Source organism: Glycine soja, chromosome 4, assembly GCF_004193775.1.
Source record: "Glycine soja cultivar W05 chromosome 4, ASM419377v2, whole genome shotgun sequence".
Taxonomy (NCBI): domain Eukaryota; kingdom Viridiplantae; phylum Streptophyta; class Magnoliopsida; order Fabales; family Fabaceae; genus Glycine; species Glycine soja.
In genome coordinates this window covers 9,161,177-9,188,793 of record NC_041005.1, presented here as the reverse complement: position 1 = coordinate 9,188,793, position 27,617 = coordinate 9,161,177, and the positions used below count along the sequence as shown (strand labels likewise).

General features: G+C 33.1%; 3 protein-coding genes across 6 annotated transcripts; all 3 read left to right on the top strand.

Moving 5' to 3' along the window:
• Positions 1–7,753: 7,753 nt before the first annotated feature.
• Positions 7,754–9,246, top strand: LOC114409268 (protein EXORDIUM-like 2). Its single transcript, XM_028372671.1, has one exon. It carries the CDS (start codon positions 8,054–8,056, stop codon positions 8,999–9,001), a length of 948 nt encoding a protein of 315 aa, XP_028228472.1. The 5' UTR covers positions 7,754–8,053; the 3' UTR covers positions 9,002–9,246.
• Positions 9,247–14,141: 4,895 nt separating this feature from the next.
• On the top strand, positions 14,142–15,445 carry LOC114409267. Its single transcript, XM_028372670.1, has 2 exons — positions 14,142–14,689; positions 15,072–15,445. Exons 1-2 carry the CDS (start codon positions 14,374–14,376, stop codon positions 15,080–15,082), a joined length of 327 nt encoding a protein of 108 aa, XP_028228471.1. The 5' UTR covers positions 14,142–14,373; the 3' UTR covers positions 15,083–15,445.
• Positions 15,446–16,594: 1,149 nt separating this feature from the next.
• On the top strand, positions 16,595–19,597 carry LOC114409266 (F-box protein FBW2-like). Of its 4 annotated transcripts, XM_028372669.1 has the most exons (5): positions 16,595–16,755; positions 16,881–17,038; positions 17,124–17,201; positions 17,878–18,190; positions 18,511–19,597. In XM_028372669.1, the coding sequence occupies exons 4-5, from the start codon at positions 17,883–17,885 to the stop codon at positions 19,166–19,168; spliced, it is 966 nt and encodes a 321-aa protein (XP_028228470.1). In that variant the 5' UTR covers positions 16,595–16,755; positions 16,881–17,038; positions 17,124–17,201; positions 17,878–17,882; the 3' UTR covers positions 19,169–19,597. The 4 variants fall into 4 exon arrangements, with proteins under 4 accessions (XP_028228470.1, XP_028228467.1, XP_028228468.1 ...); XM_028372666.1 differs by lacking the exon at positions 17,124–17,201; XM_028372667.1 differs by lacking the exon at positions 17,124–17,201 and having other exon boundaries at positions 16,597–16,773.
• Positions 19,598–27,617: the final 8,020 nt, after the last annotated feature.

Genomic DNA, 27,617 nt, shown 5'->3' with positions numbered 1-27,617 from the left:
TTTCTAGTCTTCAACAACACACGCATGGTCTATAACTATAACTATATCTATAACTATATATATATATATATATATATATATATATATATATATCAAAATGTTTCTCGCGAGGTAAACGACAAAAGGTTAATAAGTTTGCATCTAACTTAACTAATCCAAAATTTAAAACTACATTTGATCTAAATGAGAGAGATAGAGTAGATAAAAATAAAAGAGATAATTTAAAGAAAGAGAAATGGTGTAGTAATAAAATTGAATGTTGTGTTGTTTGAATTGAGAGAAATATGTAAGAAATATAGTGAAAAGAAAATGGTTTAATTTTAAAATGACACTTGCGTCTTTTTAATTTGAAAAAGTTTATGGTCTTTCAACTTTTGTTGGAATGAAGAAGACTTTACATTATAAATTTCATGAATTTCATGGACACACTGATACAACAACACGTGGAGCCCATCTGATTGAGAGTTAATTCTCTCATGTTTTTTGTTGTAACAAACACTCCCCCATCATTTTTGCCCGAGGCATTTTATTTTAATCGTCAAAATCAAACACAACCTAAAACGACAAGTTTAGATGTTTTTTGTTAAGGCAACGCATTTTTTCAGGGTACAATGAATGCATTCCATAATCTAATAATATTTTAATTAGTTTTATTAATTAATAGGAGTAGTCTTCTATATATACTTATTATTGATGTGATTTGGTGCGATGTAAGAATTAGGGATGAATTTTCCATCATAAATGTCTTTGAATTTAGTTGTTATTTCATAGTGAGTGAGAGAGCAAAGCTAACTGATTCATTGGACAAATGTCCTTTTATAAACATTATGGATCTTGCCCCACACATATTTTATCTTGTAGAGTGCTTTTAGGTCTTTCTTGTAATGGGCCGGTCCATAACCTTGCGTATATCATAACAATTATTACAAAGGATTGTTTGAGTATTTAATTTTAATTTGTTTTAAATACATTATCATTATTTAATTGAATAAAAGTATAAAGAGAAAAATTTATACTTTTTGGTTATAAGTATTTTTAGAAACCTATCCAGTTCCGTTTTATAACTCAACTTCTTCCTATATAAAAAACTTACCAATTGCAATGGAGTATCTTCATATTCTTTCTTTCCCTTCATTGCTCCCCCGCCCAATTGATGTTTGCACCTTGACACTTGTGTCTCCTACCTCCTCATCCCCCCACCCCCCCCAGTTTCATTAATTATTTAATAGATTGAGCTGTTATCTAGCTATTTAGCTTTTTCTTAGATTTGCTTTACCTTTTATTAAAAATAAGCTATTGTCTTATTAAAGAGTGAAAGGTTTTATTTAAATATTGATACAATTTTCGATCATTATGAGTTTTTAACGTTCATCATACCGGTTGGCAATTTTGACCATACGAGTTAAAAATTTAATTATAAAAATAGTTACACATTTGAGCATCATTAGAAGGTTTTTTAGAACTATAAGAGTGGTTGAAGTACCAAGTAAGAAAACTTAAATTTAATAAACGAGTTATCGTCACATTGGCTTTAAAATTGGAAAAAAGTATTTTATAGGGAGGTCGAACCTCAAATTCTCACATTTCTAATATAGTTTGAAAATTTAATAAACTACTATCTATCATAAATTTATTGCCTTTTACAATATTAAACATCTTTAAAGTTATATAAATTGTGATTTTTATTTTATCACTACTAGGAAATTGTCAATTAGCCACCAAAAATGTCAGTCACAAACTGTGACCCATTAGCCATAATTGATTACATAAATTATCATTTGTACAACTTAATGACTCATTTTGGGATTGAAGTACTCGGTGGTGACATATGTGCTCGCAAATTTGGTGGCAAAATGATTAAAATTTTTAATTTTTTTAAAACCTAATGACTGATTTTGCGACTGACATTTTATTTGTCTCGGTGAATGATTAAATTCGGTCGCTAATACTTGGAAATAGCGACTCATTGTGTTTCAGTTCTTGGTCAGTAACAGAGTATATTTCAGTCACTACTTTATTCGCTATGAATTTTCAAATGGCCACCGAAAAGGATTCGGTCGCTAAAAGCTACGGAGTTCTTATCAATTTAGCCACTGACATTATTTCGATCGCTATTTCAATATTAATATTTCATTATTCATTTAATTATTATTATCAATATTTAATTATATATTTCATATATAATTAAAATGTGAATAATAATAATAATAATAATAATAATAACATAACCATAAAATATTTATTTTAAACTTTTCATTTTTTTTCATTTTTTTTAAAAAGACCTAATACAAAAACGAAAAAGTCTTACAATGATGTTTTTTTTTAAATAAAGGCACTTTACATGTTGGTATGTTAATAGAGGTTAAACACTATTTATATAATTAAAATTATAAATAATAATGAATTTATAATATTTTTTGGAACAAAATAAACCTAAAAATATAAAAAAATATTTAACACATATTATAAATAACAAAAAAATAAGAATATAAATTTAGAAATATAATATGACCCAATAAGGTTCAAGTATAATATTAATGATTTATCAAGCCCAATAAGATCCAATTATAAAACTAGTGATTCACTAAAGTCCAATAAGACCTAAGTGCAAAACTAATAATTGACAAAGTCCAATAAGGCTTAAATATAAAACTAATGATTGAGCAAAACTCAATAAGACTCTAGCACATTATTGATGTTTGATTATGATTCTATAAGGTTCAAGTATAACACTTATGATTAACTAAGACTCAATAAGGTTCAAGTATAACATTGATGATTAACCAAGATTCAAGAATAAAACTAATAATTGACCAAAACTCAATAAGACCAAAGTGAAATATTGATAATTGATTATAACTCTATAAAGTTCAAGTGTAACACTTATGATTAATTAAGACTTGAGTATAACATTGATGATTGATCAACGCCCAATAAGGTCCAAGTATAAAATTAATGATTGATCAAGGTTCAATAAAGGTAAAATGCAACATTGAAGATTTACCAAGGCCCAATAAAACCCAAGTGTGACTGTAGTGATTGATTATGACTTAATAAGACCAAAATGTAACACTAATGATTAATTATGACCCAATTAGAGTCAAGTGTAACACTTGTGATTGACTAAGGTCCAAGTATAAGGTCAAGGCCTTAGGGTAACATTGATGATTAATTAAGGTCCAATAAGGTATATGTGCAACATTGATGATTGATCAAGGCCCAACAAGACTTAGGTGTAGTATTGATGATTGATCATGCCTCAATATGGCCAAAATGTAAAACTAATGATTGATAAAGGTTCAATAAGATCCAAGTGTAACACTTATGATTGACTAAGGCCTAATAAGATCCAAGTATAACACTAATGATTTACCAAGGCCCAATAAGGCCTAAGTATAAAATTAATGATTGATCAAGGCTTAATAAGATTAAAGTGCAATACTAATAATTGATTATGATCCAATAAGACCCAATTGTAACACTGATGATTAACAAAAACTTAATAAGGTCCAAGTATAAAACTAATGATTGATCAAGATCCAATAAGGCTCAAATGCAACTTTGTTGATTGACTAAAGTCCAATAAGACTCCAGTGTAATACTGATGATTGATTATAATCCAATAGGATTCAAATGTAACACTAAAGATTGATTATAATCCAATAAGACTCAATTATAACAATGATGAATGATCAAGGTCCAATAAGGTCAAGATAAAACTAATGATTAATCAAGATCCAATAAGTTTGAAGTGCAAAACTAATGATTGATTAAGACCCAATAAGACTTAATTGTAACACTAATGATTGACCAAAAAATATAAAACTAATGATTAATTAAACCTGAATATAAAACTAATGATTGATCAATACCATACATAACTTTTAAACTCTAATATTAATGGAAAAGTTTTTTTGACACTCAACATCAATTGATAACTTCAGACATATAGCGATAGAAGAGAGAAAAATATTGAAATGATATATGATGTGATGTTATAAGAAGAAAGAAATGATAAAAAATAAAAATTATTGGTCGCGTGTTTAAAATAAAAGTTTGTTAAAATATCACCCCTCTAGATTAATAACATAAGAACATCCTAAAAACTAAAAATCCAAGAAAAAGTAAAAAGGATTGATCAGCAAATACTGCTAGTATATGTTTTGACATTATGATTTCGCGTGTCGCGATTGAATCCCTCATCTCAATCAACACAACCAACCAACTAGATGGAAAATAGTAAATGTACATGGCAGAACCATCTCTACTTCTTGCGCTACCCACCTATAAACCAGTGAATATCGGTCCATGCCTGAAACCAACATTGAATTTGAGCGACAATTCTCCAATGCATGCATGAGTTAGCACCTGACATGCTTGGTTGAGATTGTATTTGATTACATTCATCAACGAAAAATCGTTCAGCAATAACCACTTGAATAGGAAAGCCATCACAGCTTAGGTCTACCTCGGCATATGTCCCAGGCTTGCAACATTTACTTTCGGTTTTATGTTTCGTACCACCTTTTCCATTCCCATTAACACAGCCCTACCCAAGTTGCAACACGTAATTAACAACCACCACGTTATGCTGGTCATCCTTCAACTACCATTTTCCACTTCCGCGTTTAGTTATCGTACCTATGCTCATGTGAGTGATTACACCATTAACTTGTTCTTATCCCTTACAAATTAATTAGCTATTCAATATGGTCAGACTTTTTCAATTCACTATTCTATTTACTTTAATTTGTAACTTAATTTCAAAATAACTTACAATAACTGATCGTTGAGATGACAAACAGTATTTCGATTGCTTACGAAGAAAGTGTGGGTTTGAATTAATCACAAGAAAGCAACTTCTAGCTAGGCACTATGCGGATGCTGCACAATCGGAAAGAAATGGATTTCCTATATTCACACATGTTCATGAATAGAAACTGGTGAATGAAGATCCAATAAATCAAATTTTGAATGTGTAATTTTTTAAGTTGGATTTGTAAGATAAAATGAGTCATCTAATCCTTATTAATTTAACAGTTCATTGGCTGAGCACGTGTGTGTTGGAGAGCCTAACCATGAATTTAAGGAATCTCACACAATCCTCATTGTGTCGACAGTCCAACAGGGAGTAGTCTCGCAAAGGAATTCAAATGACCCAAAATCGATCATAAAAAATATCTCACAATTTCTAAAGAAAAAAGGACTTAAAGTAAGACTTCCTTGTACGAAAAAAAACAGGCTTAATCCATATTGGACATGATTCATTTACGCAACAAAATTTATGAATCAAATAAAAATGATTCCCAATTATAATTTAAAATTATACTTGACAAAACTAGTTATAACTGAAGTGTGAAAAAACTAGTTGAGAGATGAAACATTAACTTATGAAATTATAAGTATTAGGTAAAAACAATGGTATCTGAAAAGTATAAAATAAAAATTATTATTTACTTTAAAAAGGTAATAAGAAAATTTAATAAATGAATTGAGGATAAAAATAAAATAAAATATATAAAAACTAGAAATTAGAAGCTATTATTTTAAAAAATATTATTTCAAGTAATATTTTAAAAAATAATAAAAATTATTAAAAAAAACTTATTTATTGTACAATCAAATAAACTTTTTAATTAGTAAAAAAATTTAAAAATTAACTAAAATGCCTTATCCATGATATCTTATGTGGGTAGGAGTAGCAAGTGGGAGTCCAGATTTAGGGTTAATTCTCCCTGTTCTACCTCAAAATGTCTTTTTTTTTTTTTTTTTTATGAAGACATCAAACTGTCAGTTAAATAAAACGGCCCATTTAATTTAATAACAAAATCAATATTTACTCGTATTATTTTGTAAAATAATATATCTATTCGAAACGAAATTGTTTTTGGTAGAATGCAAAACGGAAATTGACATTTCAATATTTCATAATTTAACATTTATCATAACCATGGTTCTAATTTATATAAAATGATATACTGTATTAAATATGAAAAATATGATTGATTAATCGAAGACAAACTTTTAATGTCTTATTAGATGAAAAATTATTGGGTGATCTTAACTATCATAGTTCCTTTTATATAATTTTTACATGAAACATAATTATATATTACTAACTTTTTTTCTTAAATTATAAAATTTGAATATATATTATGTAGACATTGATTGAAATCTATCACAAACAGAAGGTAGTCGAACATCGCCTAATAAGTTTTTCTAATTATAAAATGGATTTAAAATTTTACTAGAAAAAAGTGCGTAGAGTAGGGTGATTTTTTGTGTGTGTGTGAACTAAAGATACTTTCAGGGCAATAATGACTATTCATTTTAAAATATAAAGATCTCTAAAACAAGGTTTATCAATCTTAACAAAAAGATTCAGCAAAAAAAAATCTATCTTAACGAAATATTTAATTTTATGCATATGAGTGGAAATCAAATTATATAAAATCAACATATTTTTTTTATAAAAAAAAAAAACTATTTATCTACTGAATTAGACTTTATTGATAGGTGGGGAGCATTATTTTGAAAGGTATGGAGCATGGGTAGGGTTGAGGATAACACCCTTCTCCACGGCTGCACGTACACCCAATTGCCAAATCCAAAATCAAAGGGAAAGACATTAATGTGTTCATCAGGTATATATGGATGCCTCCGCAAGGCAAGGGAGGGCCATTTTTCGTAGGCATTTGTATCTTGCGCTGTTGGTTTGGATTTCATTAATCTGCCAATTTATTATAGGCGCACCAAAATACCAACCATGTAGAAAAGCAAATAATGCATATGTTAATCCACAAGGTGTTGTTCCGTGATAACCAGAGATCGATACAAATGTATAAAAAAAACGACTTTTTAAAAACTCACGTTGTAAATAGCTGGTCTATGGCTCGCAAAAAAGTGACTTTTCTTGACGTTGAAATGCTAACAATTTTATATAAAAGTTGCGATTATGGCTATTTAGTGCTGTTTTTTATTATTATTATTAATCCGCGTTGCCAGTTTCAATGTGGGGCTATTATTTTCTGTCACCAAATTTTATTTAGTTTGCCTTCAGGTTTCTGCTTAATTGATGCAAATGTAATTCCTGAGACCGAATGGTTGGGTACCTCACGCGGTAACTCAATAATATTTTATAACATTTTTCCTTAATTTCTTATATATATAAATTAAAACAAATCTTCTAAACTGAACAATATATTTTAGCTAAAAAATGAAAATATAATTGTTTGTTTGAGAGAATTGAATGAAGTTTAACAATTGCATATCAATCAATAGTTTTTTAATATATATATAGTACTGTTATCATAATACACTTAGTGTCCTATGGTTATCCCATTTTTAGACCTAGGCGGTAAAATTAAGGAAGAGAATGACAGGAAAAAAAAAAGGAGAGAGATATATTGATAGTAGTATAATACTATGATGGAAGAAAGTAAAAATAAAAATAAAGCTATTTTAATGATATGAATGTTAAGGTCAAGTTCGAGACATACTGTGCAGAAGCCATAAATATGAACCTAGACTTGAGCTGTCAGTTTTTATTGACACCTCTTCCATTTTGAATTGATATGTAATTATTCCAACCACCGAAAAGCAATCTTTCTAGCTAGGAAACAAAGAAATTCACGTATAATTAGGCATTTATAAGTTAAACAAGTGACAAGTATACTTAGGAATTTCTAAGTTAATTTTGTTATTGTATATAAGTTAAATATGTGATTATAAGTTTCATTTGAAACAAAACTAATTGGTCATGTTGTTATTTTCACTCATTCAGCAAAATAAATATTTCGTCCGAAGCTTATAATTAAGCATGGTTATATATATGATCTGTGTATCCATTAGTGCATAAGATTCTGCATGCCGTGCAAGCTGGTAGGTTAGGTTTCCTCCTTTCAATTCTCAAACTTACGCGGCACTCAGAACTTATTATCAAACAACTCCACTGCATGCCCATAACACACTCACTCCACCACGATGTCATATAAATACCCCATTCAAGTTCGAAGCTGAAATTGATCTAACCCTCACACATAAGACATTAACAATGTTAATTTTAAGGTTGGCAATTTTTGTGGCCTCCCTTGTAGTAGTCGTCCAATCCCATGTTCCAAACATATGGGAAGCCAAGCCCTTCCACCACATGTTGTCTTTGGTTCAGCCAGACCCTGTTGTCCTCAACTACCACAGGGGTCCACTCCTTAAGGGAAACGTCACCGTTCATATCAACTGGTACGGCAACTTCACACCCATTCACCGTTCCATCATCGTTGATTTCATCCAATCCCTTGGTTCCATTCCCCACTCTCGTCACCACCCATCACCCTTTTCGTGGTGGCGAATCACCGCGAGGTACAGAGGAGGCCCCCGCACCCTCACCGTAGGGAATCAAACCCTCGACAACACCTACTCCCTCGGTAAATCACTTAAAACAAGCCACCTCCTCGCACTCGCTTCCAAAAATTCAGCACCAACAACTCGCAGTAACGCTAACGCCATCCACGTGCTGCTAACCTCTGCTGACGTGGCGGTGGATGGTTTCTGCATGAGCCGATGTGGGACCCACGGGTCGGGTCGGGTTGCAAAGAGAAGGATCGCGTTCGCGTGGGTGGGTAACCCGGTTACGCAGTGTCCTGGGGAGTGCGCGTGGCCGTTCCATCAGCCGGTGTACGGACCGCAGACGCCGCCGCTGGTTCCGCCGAACGGCGACGTTGGCGTGGACGGGATGCTGATAAGTTTGGCGACGGTGCTCGCCGGAGCGGTGACGAACCCGTTCGGGAACGGGTACTACCAAGGGTCGGTGACGGCGCCGCTGGAGGCGGTGTCGGCTTGCGCCGGAATATTCGGAAAAGGGGCGTATCCGGGTTACACGGGTAACGTTTTGGTGGATAACGTAACGGGAGCTAGCTACAACGCGTTGGGTTTGCACGGTCGCAAGTTTCTGTTACCGGCGATGTGGGACCCCGTCACGTCTACATGCAAAACGCTCGTTTGATATTTATCTTGCCTTCAACATGCTTTCTTGAGGAGGATATTGATTTATTCTACATATTTCATATTTAATATTGTTATTATGTACACAAGATAAATAAAAATTACAATTGGTTTAGGATTCGTTATACTAGTTGTGTTTTTCTCTCTTTGATAAGGCAATGTCTTGTTGCGCATCAACATGCTTGAAGGGCTTTTTGTTTGGTGAGATGTCTGTAATACTAATTCAACTTTGCTAGCTTTTGTCTTTTTTTTTTTTCTTGCATTTCATGCAATGCATGTAAATCTTGCCATATTCTGAAAGAGGGGGAAAATATTTTCGAGGAAGCGTTCTTCAAAGGAAAATGTTTATATTATAGTCTTAAGAGATGTATACATCCATGGGGCCGGGGAAAATAAAAAGAAAGAAAGAAAAATATAGCAATGGATAAAAATGAAACTACAAAAAAAGAGATATAAAATGAGGTATGTGGTAATTGGAGTGTCAAAAATTAAGGTTGTTTAAACATTTGATTACGTATCCTTTTTTTTTCCAACATACTGCACCATTTGCTTCGTCAACAACTTATTTCTATTTTATTTTTTCGGTCCAGCTCACTGCTCCTTCAAATACGTCCTGTTATATAAACCTACGGGTCTTCCTTGGGGTTTTATTCATATTTTTTGTTGTTGAGGAAAAAGCTGTGTTATATATATCAGAAGGAAAGTTATTTACATCAGCTAAAACATAAGAAGCAATTTGGTGTGGATAGTCGTCCATCCAAAACATATTTCCTTTGAAGAGATTGCCAAACTAGCCAATCAATCAGCTGCCATATTGCCTAATCATTTAGTAAAACTCAGCTCACAAAAAGAAAACCATGCTTTGTTATATGTAGGTTCGAGATACTCCTTTGTTCTACAGTTTGAGGCTATTTAAATTTTAAACCAATCAATTAAGAATTCTTAGATGTACTGGTATTAGCAATCATCTTTAATGCATTCATCAATTCCAAGCCTTCAAAATCTGGATTCATGTTTTGAAGCAATAACCTAAAAACTAACCAAAAAGAAATGTTAGGGCTATTGCTTTCTGCACTTCCATGTTGCTTACTGCACTCTTTTTAGAATATTTTTTTATCCTTCGAGAATCATTCTGGAAGTTAAAAAGGGAGTGCATTCCACAATGTAATGGACATTCTGAAAGGAAAAAAATGTAGCGCAGTAAGCAAAATGGGGAGTACAGAAAGCAATAGCCTAAAGTCAGTGACCTATTAAAATAAAACGTCAAAGGTTTTACTTTTTTATAGAAATAAAAAAACGTCAAAGTTAAGACACACGTTTATGGTCCAGTGAGAATGGAAACTGATACATGGAATTTTGGGATAACTTTTTTTAAATAATGTTTTTATAAGGACAATGGCAAAAGAGTTTGACTAAAATAATAGTTTTAAGAGTCAAAGTTATTATCTTACTTCTTATTATAACCCTTCTTTCCTTTTTAACATATCTACTAGTTAACTTATTAAGCAATATACCATCATATACTTTTAGTTTTTCTCTTAAGTAAATTAACCATTTAAATCTTTTTAACCTATCTATTATCTACTGGCTGTAAAGAGAGTCTAATTTAACTGATTGAACATAATATATAAATTATAAAATTTCCTAATAATGTTTTCAATTTTCACAGATATTTTTTTTATCTACTAGCAAAAATATTTTTTAACAAATTATAGACATATTATAGATTGTACAAATTGCATAATCAGTTATATATCACATCACCTAAAAGTATTGCAACCTGACGCCCTTACTTTGATGCATAATCAATTGTGGTAAATGCATGTTTCATGTTTGAAGGGTAAATGTTGACAAGAAAAAAAATTATAATGTACTTTCCATTCACCCGTAATTTTCACTCATTTTTATGTAAAAAGTGATGAAAGTTAGACACAATGGATCCCAGATAAAATTCAAAACTTTAAGTCATCTCACATATACAACTTTCATCCATTTTCAGCTCATTTTAGTTGCATCCATGTTTTATTCTTCTAAAACAAACACATCGTTATGATTTTATCATAGTTCAGAAATCCGGTCCAACTCGGCCGGATCAGATCGGGACCCGATGTCATAACTGGACTGGTTTGGTTATTGGACTGGCCGTGCATCTGGCCTGGTATGACCCCGTCAGACCCGGTCGGATTTGTGCAAATCCGATGACCTGGACGGTTCTTAAAACCCGTATTGGGTTTTTGCGTAAAAAAATCGTCAAAACGACGCCGTTTAGGGAAAACTTAAAAAACCTCACCCTTCTCTCGACCTTTCTCTGATTTCTCCCCCTTAGGTGTAGCTGCAAGAAGCCCCAACCATAAGCTCATCTAACGTGTTTGTTATTTTTTTGTCAAACAAGGTTAGCTGCATAATTAGTTTTGCTTTTGCTTTTCCACAGTTCCATGATTTTGACATTTCTTGATATATATAATTTTCTCTTCGAGAGTTCCACGATTTCCCCAAATTGGGTCTTCGACTATTCTCTCTTTGCATTTAAAAAGGTTTTTGGACTTGCCCCATCACACTTTTGTGGTTTAGGCATTAAATTTGAATGTTAAGCTGCTTTCATGAAGTGTAGCACTGGGAGAATCTTATTATGTTCTTAAATTGACTATTACTTTTCCTTAGTGGATATAGCACCTTCTAACAGGCATAAGTAATGAAGTTGGTTTGATATACATTGCCTTACTATTCACTAAAGTAAAACAATTTGAATAGCAAATATCTACATTCTGTTTCAATGCTTTAAGTTCTGCTTTATACATTTAAATTGATAATTGGACACATAATATACAAAAGAAATTTTTCCTTACAAGCTTCTTGTTTCATTTGTATCTTATTGTTGTTTGAAACGATGAGAAGATCTTAACAGCTGGAGGATTTTTTTTAGCATTCAGTTTTGGGTTAAGGCTAGATGCTTGCAAATATTAGATATTTAGAATTATCTAACATTAGTAGCATGAGTTTTCTTTTTTAGCATTCAATTTTGGTTTTTTTTAGCATTCAGTTTTTGGTTTTTTTTTAGCATTCAGTTTTGGGTTAAGTCTCTGTTTAGCATTCAGTTTTTAGTCTAATCAGTATTGGATTTTTAGAATTATTTCACCGTTTTTTGAACTTTGAAATGATTTCAACATCATTTTTTGTCAATTGTTGGACCTCTTCACCGATTGTAAAGTGGCATTTCTTGTCTGCATCTTGCAAACATAAAAACCTGAAAATTGGATACAAGATCTTAAATGTCTTTGAAATATTAAAAGCCTAGCCTATTAGATATTGCCATGAATGTGAAGCTTTAGAGTTTTAAAATTTAAACTATTCCAAGTTAATTATACTAGGACAAACAGAGACTTAATCACTTCTAAACTCATTTTTTTTTGTCAATTAGCTACTTAGACAACTGCATTTTCTTTTGCAGCTATTAAGCAGACATCGAAGGGCGAGTGTAAACTAGGGTGTCCTTGGCCAAGAAGAGGTACATAATTTGCATTTGACATATGTATCAATTAGCTACTTAGATTTTTAAGTATACTTTGGTATCATCACTATCATGTTAATAATCAGTACCAAAATATATTGAAAGGAATGCCTTCCTAACACAGTTTAACCTTTAAACAATACATAGATTAATATGGGAATAGAAGAATGTATCATATCATCTTCTTTTTGTATTATGGATATTTGATACTTTTCTTTATACAATCTTGAGTTTGGGTTAATTTTATGATAATAAGCTTCCACAAAACAGGTTGGTGCAACAATTTTTTGTATATGTGAATATAATGCATCTGGTGGTTGGTCAAGATAATATTATAAAATATGCATTCTGAGATTTTTAAAACATGATATATTGGTGCTTTTACCTAGAGTTGAATATTTGTATTCTTTATTAAAAACCTAGTTTTTTTTAATATCATATATGATGATATGATCACTAACTAATGAAGTTAATGTTTGCAATTAGACTTGAACATGTCATCTACTCAAGTTCCATCATCTCAAGAAGCATCCACTCCAAATACTTCTCACAATGATAGAGGGAAAAATGATTCAGCTTGGGGACATTGTAAACAAATTGATGAGGGTGCTACAAAAGTGACAATGATGTGTATTTATTGTGATAAACAAATTAAGGGAGGTGGTATTAACAGGTTTAAGGCTCACTTGGCAGGACAAAAAGGCTAAGTAGAGGCTTGCAAGAAGGTTCCTGCTGATGTCTAACATGAAATGAAACAACTAATTAAACAGATTGAAAAGAATAAGAAAAGAAAAGTGCAACAAGAACAATCTAACCAAAGTGATACATTTGAAATGAATGAAGACCCTGTGAGAATACTTGAGAAATTAAGAGGAATTCCAAAACCAATTTCTTTCAAGTTTCAAAAAGGGACGAACACTCCTTATGTAGATGATTATTTCATGCCTAGAACAACTCCTGGAGCTCAACCTAGCTTGAAGAGTGTCTTGCGAAATAAGCAAATTGTAGAAAAGTGTGACAAAGCCATTGCAAAATAGATGATAGATGCTTTAGTGCCATTTAATACAGTTAACTCGACATATTATCAACCTATGATTGATGCTATTAGTAGCATAAGTCCAGGGTATAAAGCCCCAAATTTTTATAGAATTTGTGGTCCTTTGTTAAAAGTTACAAAGAAGTTTGGAAGGAAACTGAATGTACTCTGATGGCTGATGGATGGATTGATCGCTCTAAAAGAACTCTCATTAATTTTCTTATTTATTGTCTTAAAGGGATTGTTTTCTTAAGGTCTGTTGATGTTTCCTATGCTTCTAAAACCGTTGAAATGTTGTTTAAGCTTTTCAAGGAGATGTTGTTATATGTTGGAACATAAAATGTTATTCACATTGTGACTGATAATGCTGCAAATTATGTTGCTCTGGTAGGTTATTGAAAAAAGATTTTCCTAAAATATATTGGTCTCCTTGTGTTGCTCACTACATTGATTTGATGTTGCAAGACTTTGGGAAATTTGAGGGAGTAAGTGAGATTGTTTCACATGCCTTAAAAATAACTAAGTACATATATAATCATTATTTTATTCTTGATGAGACAACATACATGTGGAAGAGATATACTCCGTCCAGCTCCAACTCGGTTTGCAACTAATTTCATTGCCTTGTAAAGCATATTGGCCCAAAAAGATGCATTAAGGGCCATGGTGACATCTAGGGACTGAATAGGCTCAACTTATGCCAAAGTCTCCAAGGCTAAAAAATTTGTGGAGCAAATCTTGGACTTTGGTTTTTGGAAATGGTGTGCTGATATGGAGAAGCTTACAAAACCATTAGTTCGTGTGTTACGTATTGTTGACAAAGAGGAAAATGGTTAGGAGGTTTCGGAGAAATAAGAGGAAAATGGAGCCTTATTTAGAGGTCCTTGATAGGCATTGGGATTCACAGCTTCACAAAGATCTATATGCAACTGGTTATTGGTTAAATCCGGCTTGTAGATTCAATGCTAAAGAATTTGAGAAGCATAGGAACACACAATCTGGAATTTTGGAACTCATTGACAGGTACACACATGGAGATCTTGAGTTGCCAGATAAATTATATGAAGGCATGAGGATATATAAAAATTCTGGAGGAGATTTTGCTAGACGAGCTGCAATACGTGAATGGAACATAGTCATGCTAGGTAAATTTAGTGTTTGATACTCTGATAACATTATTGATTTGTGATTTATTTTAGTGAGTCATAATATATTCATTGCATTTGATTTATTTCTTTATATGTTTTATTCTAGATCAATGGTGGGATTGTTATGGATGTAGTGCTCCAGAATTGGAAAAATTGGTTATTAGTGTTTTACGTCAAACTTGTATTGCTTTGGGTTGTGGAAGAAATTAGAGTATATTTGAACAAATCCATTCAAAAAGAAGGAATAGGCTAGAACATCAAAAGCTTAATGACCTTGTTTATGTTCGCTATAACTTGAGGTTACAACAAAAGTATTATTATATTGATTATACGTTGATTTTTTTTAATTGTTGATGTATGAGTATTTTGATCAATTTAGGAATCAACTAAGACAACAAAATTATGACCCAACCAATTTGAAAATCCTTGATGACCATTTGGGTGTTGGAGGAGTCACCACCATTCTTAACTCGTGAAGAGGTGGAGGCTTTATGTAATGATCTTGCAAACATGTCCATTCAATCAACTTCAGATGATATTAGTATGTTTCTTAATGACATTAGTATTTATTAGGCATCACTTATGTACTTATGTTAATTGCTAATTTGAATCTATAGTGATGTTCCCATAGATAAATTAAATTTGGATGATAATGTGCCACAACCACCAGACAACCCCATAGAAGATGTTAATCCAAATGAAAGCAATATTGGTGAAGATCATTCTTTTGATGAAGAAGGATTACCTAAAGTTGACCCAACATTGGCTCCTTAGATGTAAATTATGGATGTTATTTGTGTTTTCATTTTAAAACTTATCATTGACTTGCGTAATTATCTTATTGAATTAAAATTTGTATTATCAACTTTAATACTTCAATAATTATTTTGGATTTAAGAGTATAAATGAATTTTTTTTAATCAAATAATGTTAATTATATACTTATATATAATTGATCCACCGGGTTAAATAGTTATTTTTAATATATATCGGGTCAAATTGAACCAATTATTGATCCACCGATTAAATCACTGATTCACTATCTCGACCGGATGAATAACCAGACCAACCTTCACAACTTTGAATTTTATACAAAGAATCACTTTTATTTCTAGATTGTTATTGTTACTTAGTTTTTTTTAAAAATAAATATATTTTTATGTGTTAAATATAAAATAAAAAATAGGATTTACTCTAGAAAAAATATTTGACCGCCAAATTGTTTTACAGGAGTCAAATATTGTTGTTTAATAGTAGTATCTGAAAACCCTGAAATGGTTTAACTCACGCATTTAAGATCGTACACCTGTAATCTAACTCACTCAGAATTGAGAACCCACAAGGAGTCCCATCGAAAATTGTTGGTTTTAAATTCAACAATTTGTCCTCTAGTCAACTTGAATCTTCACTTTCACCCCTAGCCCGTGCTATTTTCACATGGCCACAGTATAGCCTTTTTTAGATTAGAGCTTCTTTCTTCACTCACACACACGACACAACACCACTTCCAGTCAAGCTCTTGAGTCGTTACCGACTCGTGTCGGTCAACCCCTTTCCCCAAACCCAGTTGTAACTCCTCACTTGTGTCTCCTCTCTCTCTCCCAATATTTACTGTGTCAGTCATTGCACAACACACTCACCCAATAATTTTTTTTATAAAAAAAAAGTTTATTTATCAAATAAAAATATTTTGGCATTTAATTGTAGTATTAAAATATAATTTTTTTTATAAAAAATATATGAAGCGAAGAAGTGAACTGTGGGTGGTAGCAATGGTATCGTGACGTTGACGAATTAAATACGTGTCATGTTTTCTTGCCAAAATTGACCTTTTAATGACAATTTAATGTATTTCTTTTTCTTGGTGTTTAAAAATCTTCCTTCTCGGCGAAGACAAAATTGACAGTTTGAGTATTGCAGTAAGAAAGCATTGATATTTTATCTTTGCTAGTGTTCTCTTTTTCGTGTCCATACGCAAATACTGATCCTTTTTTGCTTGAAAGGACTCTATATCCATCCATCGGATTGCAACTTCATCCCATCCAGAACAGAACAGAACAGAAGTACTTTGGCTCTTTTCAGTCTCTCTCTACTCTACACAACACTACACGCACTTTGTACCTTTCTTTTTCTTTGCTTGCTATTGCTATTCTGCACTGTGTCTTTACTCTTGTTCTTGTTGCTGCAGCTGGTGGTTGCATTGAATCGGAGGGGTAAGTGGGAAGACGTGTCTTGTTTTGTAGCTTTCCCTTCCCTCTCTCTTTTCCCCGCCGCATGTGCCGGATTAGACGCGAACTGCTTCCATAATTCACCTCCTCCAATCAACCATCACAAGATTTCCCACTGGTAACTCTAAATCTCACACCTTTTTGTTGCATGCCACTCTTTTTTTCATCTCTCTCTCACCTACCCTTTTGTTTATTTACTCAAGAAACTCAGAATCCTCCCTACACTTTGCAAAAATAAGAAAAGACATCAATCTGTGGATTCTTTATTTACTCAAGATTTGGTATCTTCTAAACTTAATCTGTTCTTGTTTATTTTTTTTCCTTTTTGTTTTGTTTTGTTTTGTTTTCCCTCTCTTTCCTCGGAGTTTTCTCAGCAAAAGCCCGGTGGGGTGTCTGAGTCTCTGTTCATGGCTTGGGCTATGTGTGATTCTTAGCATTCTCCCAAGCTTGCGGTGGCTTTGTTTTGGAAAAGCAAAAAATAAACGTACTTCAATTTCTGTTCTGTTAGGAAAATATTTCTAACATTTTTATTTTTTTGTCGGGAGGGAATTTTCTGGCTTTTGTATTTTCTCAGCTTCATGTTGTTGGGGGAGTCGGTGAGATGAACATGTAAAGTTGAGATTTTTTCAATTATCTTCAACTTGGCAAGTTCAATTTTGTGCTATCAAAGTTTCTTCGAGTTTTCGATCCCTCCAACCCTTTCCGAAAGATGCTTTCTTTTACTGATTTTTCATAGAATATTTGAATTTGAACTATTCATTCACATGCTTGTGACAGATATTTTGGTGTATGTGTGTGTGAATCACAGAGTCTGGAATATGCTTTTTCATTTTTGTTTTTTTCTGTGAAGAGTTCCACTTTTTTGTCAATGCTTTTTAATTAATATATTCATCTCTGTATTTGGTGCTTGAACCTCAACAAGAAACCATAAATGTTCAAAATTTTGTTATTCTATAGATTGGATGGAAGAAGCATGTGAATTTCGAAGTTGGGCTGAATTGATTCCTGATGCCCTGGGGGTAATCTTCACCAATCTTTCTCTTCAGGAGAGGGTAACAGTGATCCCCAGGGTGTGCAAATCATGGGCTAATGCAGTAACTGGACCTTACTGCTGGCAAGAGATAGACATCAAGGATTGGAGCAATCGATGCCAGCCCGACCAACTCGATCGGCTGCTCGAGATGCTTATCACAAGAAGTTCTGGATCCCTCCGCAAACTCAGTGTTTCTGGCCTCCAAACTGAGAGCATCTTCACTTTCATTGCTGAAAAGTAAGCAGAACTGCACAATTTTAATTTATTACATGCAGTTTAGACTTTAGGGTAAATCTTGTGGATAAGTTGTTTTCTGATTATTGTGCTAAGTACTGACTAGTCTGGCAGTATTAGGCTATAAATTTGACTCATTTTAGTATAGTTTTAATGCCGTTAGTTCCCATTAAATAGTCTTCATTTACTTAAGTTGATATCCTAGGATATTGTATATCTCTTGGGCTGGAAGTAAATTGAATTAATGAAGGTGGTGTTACTAAGTTGATATCCTTGGGCATTGTATATTTTTCTTATACAAAATCCTTCTACTCTTTTGCCAGTGCCTGTTCTCTCCATACATTGCGACTGCCAAGGAGCAGTATGAATGATTCCATTGTGGAACAGATTGCTGGGAGGCTTTCTATGATTTCTTTCTTGGATGTGAGCTACTGTATTAAAATCGGTCCCTATGCACTTGAGATGATTGGCAAGAACTGCAAACTGCTAGAAGGGTTGTGTCGAAACATGCACCCGTTGGATACTGCAAGCAAGCCGTTTCAAGATGATGAAGCATATGCAATTGCCTCCACAATGCCTAAGCTCAAGCATCTTGAAATGGCTTATCATCTTATCAGCACTTCGGGTGTCCTTCAAATACTTGCAAACTGCCCTAAGCTTGAATTTTTGGATCAAAGGGGGTGTTGGGGTGTGACACTTGACCACATGTTTTTAAAGCAGAAATTCCCAAAACTGAAGGTTTTGGGGCCTTTTGTTCTTGACACTTATGAGAGTGATGGCTGGGATGATTTCTCAGATGTGTCAGATTCTTCCGAGTACTTGGCCTGGGACTTTGTGGCCGGTGGCATGGAAGAATACTATGTTGATGATAGTGACAGTTATGATGGAATGTGGGATGATGAAGGGAGGCTAGATGAGCTTCAGTTCGGGTTTTATGAAGGGATAGAAGATGCAGGAATGTATTGGCCTCCATCTCCATAAGAAGCTATAGCTGCTGCATGCATTACTTGTGATCAATTGTATGCTTTTCTACTCTTGTAACTAATGCTTCTTCTACTTTACTTTTATGTGGTGCTCTATGAATGATATGTTTTTCCTTCAAGTAATGTTGGGCTTGCTCTGCCTAGCATATGCATAACTGAGTGAGATTGTTATTGACCTTACCTTAGATTTCTTACTTAAGTAGGAAAAGGAAGGGAAGAGAAGGCTCCCTTGTTTCACATGTTAGAAGTCGACATGTTGTAATTGGAACATCTGGCTTATGACCATGTTGTACCTTCTTGAAAAATATCTGTTTGATGAGGTTGTCAAATTGGATTCAAATTTTTATTGTTGTAATAAATTAACTGCTGAAAATGTAAGAAAGGATTATTCCATATTGGATCCAATCCACGAGAGATTTTGAGGCTCTCTATGAGAAATCTTACCCGCTGTAATTTTTTTAATTTTATAATTCAGGTAAAAATGTTTTTGATAACCTAATGTGGAGAACTTTTTGGAATTGAGAGCATTTGATAACCTAAAAATGTTTTTAATTACCAAGAGGACCTGTGAATAATTTTGTGGTCGGGGATTTTTATGAAGCTCTAATAAAGCTTGGTAAAGCAGCACCCTTTTCCTTGAACTTTCTTGTTGCCTCTGTATGAATCAACATCTCTGTCTCACTTACCAGTCAAATTCATGTATTTCACGTGTTCATTAAATCGGAATCATTAATTCAGGGTCGCCCATCATAAACGCTGAAGCTAGTTTTTAGTTTTTATATAGACGTCAAAATTCATGTTTGCGATCCGTTTCAAACACGTTTGGATGAGGAGAGAGAAAAAGAAAAGGAAAAGGAAAATTTTCTTCTGCTTATTTAATTCAGTACAAAATAAAAATGCAAGTATATTTAAATAATTTATATATATATATATATATATATATATATATATATATATATATATAGTACAATGAGTCAATATAACAATTTTCTCTCCTCACTATTTTTCTTCTCCTGTGGTTATTTTGTAGTTATTTTTTACAAGATATTTTAGATACTTTTTTTATTTTTACTAGTTAAAAAAATTGGTTGACTATTTGAGAAATAAAATTATTTTAGTAAGTTTTAACATTTTTTAAAATGTTACTTGAAATAATATATTTTAAAACGTTAATTTTTAATTTTTTTATATCTTTTTCCTTAATATATATTTTAAATTTCTTGATTATTCTTTTTAAATAAATTATTATTTTACTATTTGTGTCATTTTATATTTTTTAATTATTTCAACAAATAATTTTAATAAATTATTTTTTCAATTAGTTAATTTTTTAATTTCCAACTATTTTTTTCAATTAGTTTTGAGATCATGATCATAAGCCTCGGGAGTCACAACATTTTCTTTTTTACCTCAAATTTACTGCTCCAAGTGGAATATATTTTTTAGGGACACATGTTTGCTTTCTTACCTTCAATTTCCAACTAGTTTTTTCAATTAGTTTTGTGATCATGACCATAAACCTCTGGAGTCACGACATTTACTTTTTTACCTCACGTTTACTGCTCCAAGGGGAATATATTTTTTTGGGACACATGTTTCCTTTCTTACCTACATCTCCCTCCCCAAAATATGCACACGAAAAATGAAAGAAAAAATGGATGATCACAAAACACACTCAATGGACTAAAAAGATTTATTTCGCATTTAAAATATATTATAATAATAATAAATAGAGAAAATTGTTGGATTCAATTGGAATCCATCACTCACCAACAGAGAGAAGAAGGTTGAGAAGAATTGAGAGGAACTGAATTTTTATTGATGAATGAATTGATTACAGTTACAGCTCATTTTCTGAAGTATATATTCTATGACTCCAGGTGTAATTCTGTTACACCTATAACAAACTCAAAACAGAAAACCTATAACAAACTCAAAACAGAAAAATAGTATATAAACTGAAATGCACTATATCAATTAATATCTATCTGTGATGCTATCAGGTGCTACTAGCACCATGTGACTTTATTTGAATTACCCAAAATACAACACTTCCCCTTAATTCAAATCTTCAAAACAAATGACTCCAATCTCTTCCCTTAGCTTTATGAATCTGTCTGGTTTAACAGCCTTGGTTAGCAGGTCTGCTAACTGATCTTCAGTGGGACAGTAAATCAATTTCAGAACTCCATTATTCACTTGTTCTCTGATGAAATGAAACCTTGTTTCGATGTGCTTGCTACGCCCATGTGAGACTGGGTTTTTAGCAAGACTAATTGCTGATTTATTATCTATCAGTAATGACAGTGGCATCTGTACTTCACATTTCAACTCATCAAGCAGTGATTTCAACCAAATTGCTTGACAAGCAGCAAAGGAACCAGATATATACTCTGCCTCACAGCTTGAGAGAGCAGTAACTGGTTGTTTCTTTGAGCTCCAAGACACAACAGCTCCACCAAATTTGAACAAGTAACCAGATGTGCTTCTCCTATCTGTCCTGTCCCCACACCAATCAGCATCTGAGTAACCAATCAATTTCATCTCAGCACCATCAACACTACTTGGAAACATCACACCATACTGCATAGTTCCCTTCACATACCTTAGAACCCTCTTGGCAGCCAAGAAATGAGATTTCTTTGGCCTATTCATGAATTTACTCAGCACGCCTACGACATAACAGATATCTGGTCTGCTATTGCAGAGGTATCTCAGTGAGCCTACCAACTATTTGTAACCAGTTGGATCAACACCTTCTTCCTCAGGCTTGTCTTCAAGCTTCTGGTTTGTTTCTGCCGGTGTGATTGCAACATTGCAATCCTCCATCCCAAATCTCTTCAGAATTTCACCAGCATATTTCCTTTGATGCATGACAATCCCATATTCAGTCCACAAGAATTCTAACCCAAGGAAATATGACAATTTCCCTAAGTTAGTCATTTCAAATTCACTCATCATGAGTGAAGTGAAATTATCAATCTCTGTTGTATGATTACCAGTCACTAGTAAATCATCAACGTATAGGCACACCATTAACACCTTGTTATCCTCCTTCAACATGACATAAACTCCATGTTCTACCACACACCTTTTGAAGCCAAGTTGAGCAAGATATGCATCAATTCTCCTATTCCATGCTCTTGGTGCTTGTTTGAGCCCATAGAGCGCCTTGTTCAACTTGTATACCATTTCCTCCTTGCCTTCTAACTCAAAGCCAGGAGGTTGAGTCACAAACACAGTTTCTTCTAGTGCCCCATTCAAAAATGCAGATTTTACATCAAGATGTGTCAAACTCCACCCCTTATTGCTTGCTAGAGAGACAATCACTCTCACAGTTTCGTGCCTTGCAACTGGTGCAAAGATCTCTGTATAATCAACTCCTTGTTTCTACAAGAAACCTCTAGCCACAAGCCTAGCCTTGTGCTTCACAATTCTGCCCTCAGGATCCAATTTCAACTTGAATACCCATTTTACACTTATTGGTTTCTTGTTCTTAGGCAATTGAACAAGATCCCAAGTATGGTTCCTTTCAATTGATCTCAACTCATCTTCCATTGCTGCTCTCCACTCACTAATCTTCAATGCTTCAGTGAAGTTGACTGGCTCTGCATCTGCTAAGAGAGCGAAGTGAATCAAGTCACCTTCGTCAGTCACAGCACTATCTGGCAGCACCTCACAATCTTGCAGTCTCCTTGGTAATTGTTTCTGCCTCTGTGGTCTCACTGCTGGAGTAGCGGGCACATCGTGTACTACATCACCAGGCACATCATCATTAGGTGCTACAACACCATTCACACCATCATTATTCACTTCTGCAGCACTGTGATCATCACTCTCACTGTCACTGCATATATCGATTTCTGGTGCAGCCTTGAATTTCACTTCCCCTATCTCCCAGTCCCATGACTCATCTTCTTTGATCAAGAGATCTCTACTAATACACGTCTTCTTCAACTTGGGATTGTACAACTTGTAACCACCAGTTGAGTGGTATCCAATCAATACCATGACTTCACTCTTGTCTTGCAACTTAGTTCTCTTAACGTCTGGTATATGATTGTAACACAAAGATCCAAACACCCTTAGATGACTCACTGAGGGCTTCTTGCCACTCCATACCTCCATAGGTACCTTCAACTTCAAGCTCTTTGTAGGACACCTATTGAGAATGTAAGCTGATGTTGTTATAGCTTCACCCCAAAACTCATGAGGCATGTTCTTTTGTTTCAACATGCTCCTTGCCATATCAAGCAAGGTCCTATTCCTTCTTTCAGCAAGTCCATTGTGTTGTGGTGTGTATGGGGGAGTGACCTCATGGACAACACCTTGAGCTTCACAAAATTCCTCAAATGCTTTTGAGGTGTATTCACCTCCACCATCTGTTCTCAATATTTTTAATTTCTGGCCACTCTGTGTTTCTGCCACAGCTTTGAATTTCTTGAACACCTCTAATGCTTCACTCTTCTGCTTGATGACATACAGCCATATCATTCTAGTAAACTCATCAATGAAAGTAATAAAGTATTTATTACCTCCAAGTGTTGGCACTTCAATAGGACCACAAATGTCAGAACTCACTGCATGTAGTGGAGAGCTTGCTCTCATAGGTGACTGATCAGCAAATGGCAATCTGGTTTGCTTGCCTTTCAAGCACACATCACAGGTCTTGTCACACACACCAATCTTTGGCATACCTGTCACTAGCTCCTTCTCACTCAACTGAGTTAGACTCTTGAAATTCAAGTGTCCAAATCTCCTATGCCATAGCCAGCTCTGTGATTCAGTCACTGTACTCAATACTTTCACACCAGAATCTTTTACATTGCATTTAAAAGTCCTGTTCCTGCTCAGTTTTGACTTCAAAACCAGTTTATCAGAATTATCAAACAGCTGCAGCACTGCATCTCTCATAGTTACTGAGTAACCTTTCTCCAATAATTGGCCTACACTCATCAAATTACTCTTCATGCCAGGCACATACCACACATTTTCAATCAAGACAGTTCCACCATCCTTCAATTTTACCAGCACATCTCCCATTCCTTCAGCAACCAAGTACTCATCATCAGCACACCTGATTCTACTTTCTTTGCTGGAATCATAGTTAATCAACCACTGCCTATTCCCAGTTAGATGGTTAGAACAACCTGTGTCCAAATACCACCAATCTACTACTACGCCTTCATCATTGGTTGTCACCATTAACATAACAGGTTCTGTATCAGAACTATCTTGAGCAAGATTAGCTTGCTCTGTACCTTTCTCTGGTTTCTTCCACTTACCAGCACCAGACCAACATTCATCAGCAAAGTGACCAAATCTGTCACAATTATAACACTGTATTTTCCTTTTATCAAAGTTCTTTTTCTTATTAAACTTTGAGTTATAACCTCCTTTATTTGATGATTCTGCCTTATCAGCCAGTGATTTTCCTTTATCCTTATCACTACTATTGGGATTCTGTTTAGCCTTCTTATCTAACCACTGTTTCTTCTTAATTTCACGCCAATTTTCCTTAGATGCTGCTTGCAAAGCCTGATCTGTTTCTTTTCCATTTCCTCTTTCAATTACTCTTAATTCAAGTGCTTCTAAACTACCTTGCAATTCATCAATCTTCATTGTACTAGTGTCCTTAGACTGTTCTATAGCAACAACTATATGATCAAATTGAGCAGTTAAGGAACGCAATACCTTTTCAACAATCATCTGCTCAGAAATTGTCTCACCACAGGTCTTCATTTCGTTCGTAACAGTAATTATGCGAGACACATAATCAGCTACCTTCTCATTGTGCTTCATATTCAGGTTCTCATACTGCTTCCTCAGTGATTGAAGCTTGACTTTCTTCACAGTTGCATCACCACCATAGCAACGCACAAGCGTGTCCCAAGCAGCTTTCGCCGTCGTCGATTCCGCAATCTTCTCAAAGATCTGTGCATCAACACACTGGTGAATATAGAACAAGGCTTTCTGATCCTTCTTCTTCTTTTCGCGATGCAAATTCCTCTGCGCTTCCGTCGCATTTTCCGCCAAATCCGGAACTCCGTCATTCACAAATTCGAGCACATCTTGTGCTCCGAACAACACACGCATCTGTATTGACCAACGACTCCAGTTCTTACCATCAAACACTGGTAAGTGAGTGTTAAATCCACCGTTTCCATTCATCTTCTCACTCTGTTCTTCACTCAAATGAACCTCACAATTCTCTCGTGTTTCCCTGACCCTAGAAAATCAATTGTGATTTTCTTCGATTTCAATCTTTAATTCAATGCGAATTTCCGATTTGAATCACACGCACCTCACGCAGCTCTCGTGTTTCCCAGAATCTCACTCGCTCTAGATACCAATTTGTTGGATTCAATTGGAATCCATCACTCACCAACAGAGAGAAGAAGGTTGAGAAGAATTGAGAGGAACTGAATTTTTATTGATGAATGAATTGATTACAGTTACAGCTCATTTTCTGAAGTATATATTCTATGACTCCAGGTGTAATTCTGTTACACCTATAACAAACTCAAAACAGAAAACCTATAACAAACTCAAAACAGAAAAATAGTATATAAACTGAAATGCACTATATCAATTAATATCTATTTGTGATGCTATCAGGTGCTACTAGCACCATGTGACTTTATTTGAATTACCCAAAATACAACAAAAATCAGAATTGTGTATCCAGATTGTATTCTTGAAGCAACCAAAAAATCTCTTCAATAGAATAAAGACACATTATGTGTATTCACATTGGAATCAATTTATATTATCAATTCTTTGATAAGTAAAATTTTAAAAAACAAATCTCTTTCTACTTTTTAGTCTAAAAACTAGAGTTAAATTTTGTTAGCTTGTGTCTGTTACACTTTTCTAAATATATATTTGAACATTTTGAAAAAAGAAGAGATTTGATTTTGAATAATTTCATATCTTTTTATCTTAAGAAACCTCTGTACTTAAGGTCAAGATAATTTTCAAATAACTATGTGGCTAACTACGAAAATTAATCACATGATTTGATCTTAGAATATAACAATAAATTTTTGTTTTTATTTTGTGGACAACTTTCATATTATAAAAAAAACTCTTTATTTTAATCATATTCTTAGTGCTAGCAAAGAATATAATAATATTCCAATAAAATATTTATTTGATTAAATTAAATTCTATAATTTAATTATTAAATAAATTATTTTCTTATGCAAAGATTAAAATATTTGTTTGTTTGTAACCCAGTAGGTTTAATACTAAATCATCATAGTAAATCAAATGATTAATTTACTCATCAAGATAGATATCCATCAATACTCTTTAGCATCCAAATAACATGAAAATTATGTTCGATAAAATATTTCAATTAATTTCTAACTATTTTTACTAGCTAAAAAATTGGTTTGACGGTTCGATAAATAATATTTTTTTAGTAACTTTTAGTGTTTTTTGAAATGTTACTTGAAATAATATTTTTTAAAATGCTAGCTTTTCGCTTCTAGCTTTTTATATTTTCTTTCTTTTTTATCCTCTATATTCATCCAATTTCCCAATTATCCTTTTTAAATAAATCATGATTTTATATTTTCTGTTATTTTATATTTTTCAACTACTTCAATGACTAGTTTTACTAAACACTTATATTTAACAAGCTAATTTTGTAATTTAAGCTACCAGCTAACTTTTCAACTAATCAACTAGTTTTGTCAAACATAACTGAAGTAATATCATTTACCTTTAAAAATCAATAGAAAAAAATCTAATATTTCTTTTCATCATTTAGAGATCAAGGTTAATGTTAGATTATAATATTATAATATTCCTGTCAAACTCTAATAAGTTAACACATTATATTTAATCAATGAATGACTTAAGAAATTATTGTCTTCTTTCATTCAATTGTCTTGTCCAATATTTTAATTATATCATCTCAAACTCATTACCAAGAGTTAATGGATTCCTTTTTAATTAATCATTAATTCTACAAATATTCGATCATATCCAATATTCATTCAACTAGTGTCTTAAGGCATTGGATGTCTGAAATTAAAATATAATGAATAACTTATTAATTATTATGATAATTTCAAGATAAAAAAACTATTAAATATGTTCTTAAGAACTTCCTATTAATATATCAAGATAATATTAATTATTAAAAATTCTCCATTGAGTCAGTTGAATAATGATATACACATGTGTATTATCTATACATGTAATTTAATAAATGAGATCTATTACTCTTTATCTAATAAAGACCATCACATATATATTGATCTATCTTATAAAAAATTATGAAAAATTTGATTCTCATTATCATAATCTCAATCGTAATTATAAGTCTTTAATTTTAATTAAGAACTTATCAAAATAATAATTTTAATTAACAATTTAATAAAATAATGAATATAATAATAAAATAAAAAATAAATTTTTATTAAAATTAATAAGAT

Excerpts from the sequence above, each read along its gene's own strand:
- LOC114409268 (XM_028372671.1), top strand. The coding sequence starts at position 8,054 with ATGTTAATTTTAAGGTTGGCAATTTTTGTGGCCTCCCTTGTAGTAGTC.
- LOC114409267 (XM_028372670.1), top strand. The coding sequence starts at position 14,374 with ATGGTTAGGAGGTTTCGGAGAAATAAGAGGAAAATGGAGCCTTATTTA.
- LOC114409266 (XM_028372666.1), top strand. The coding sequence starts at position 17,883 with ATGGAAGAAGCATGTGAATTTCGAAGTTGGGCTGAATTGATTCCTGAT. Across the intron at positions 18,191-18,510 it reads TTCACTTTCATTGCTGAAAA|TGCCTGTTCTCTCCATACAT; the intron begins GTAAGCAGAACT and ends CTCTTTTGCCAG.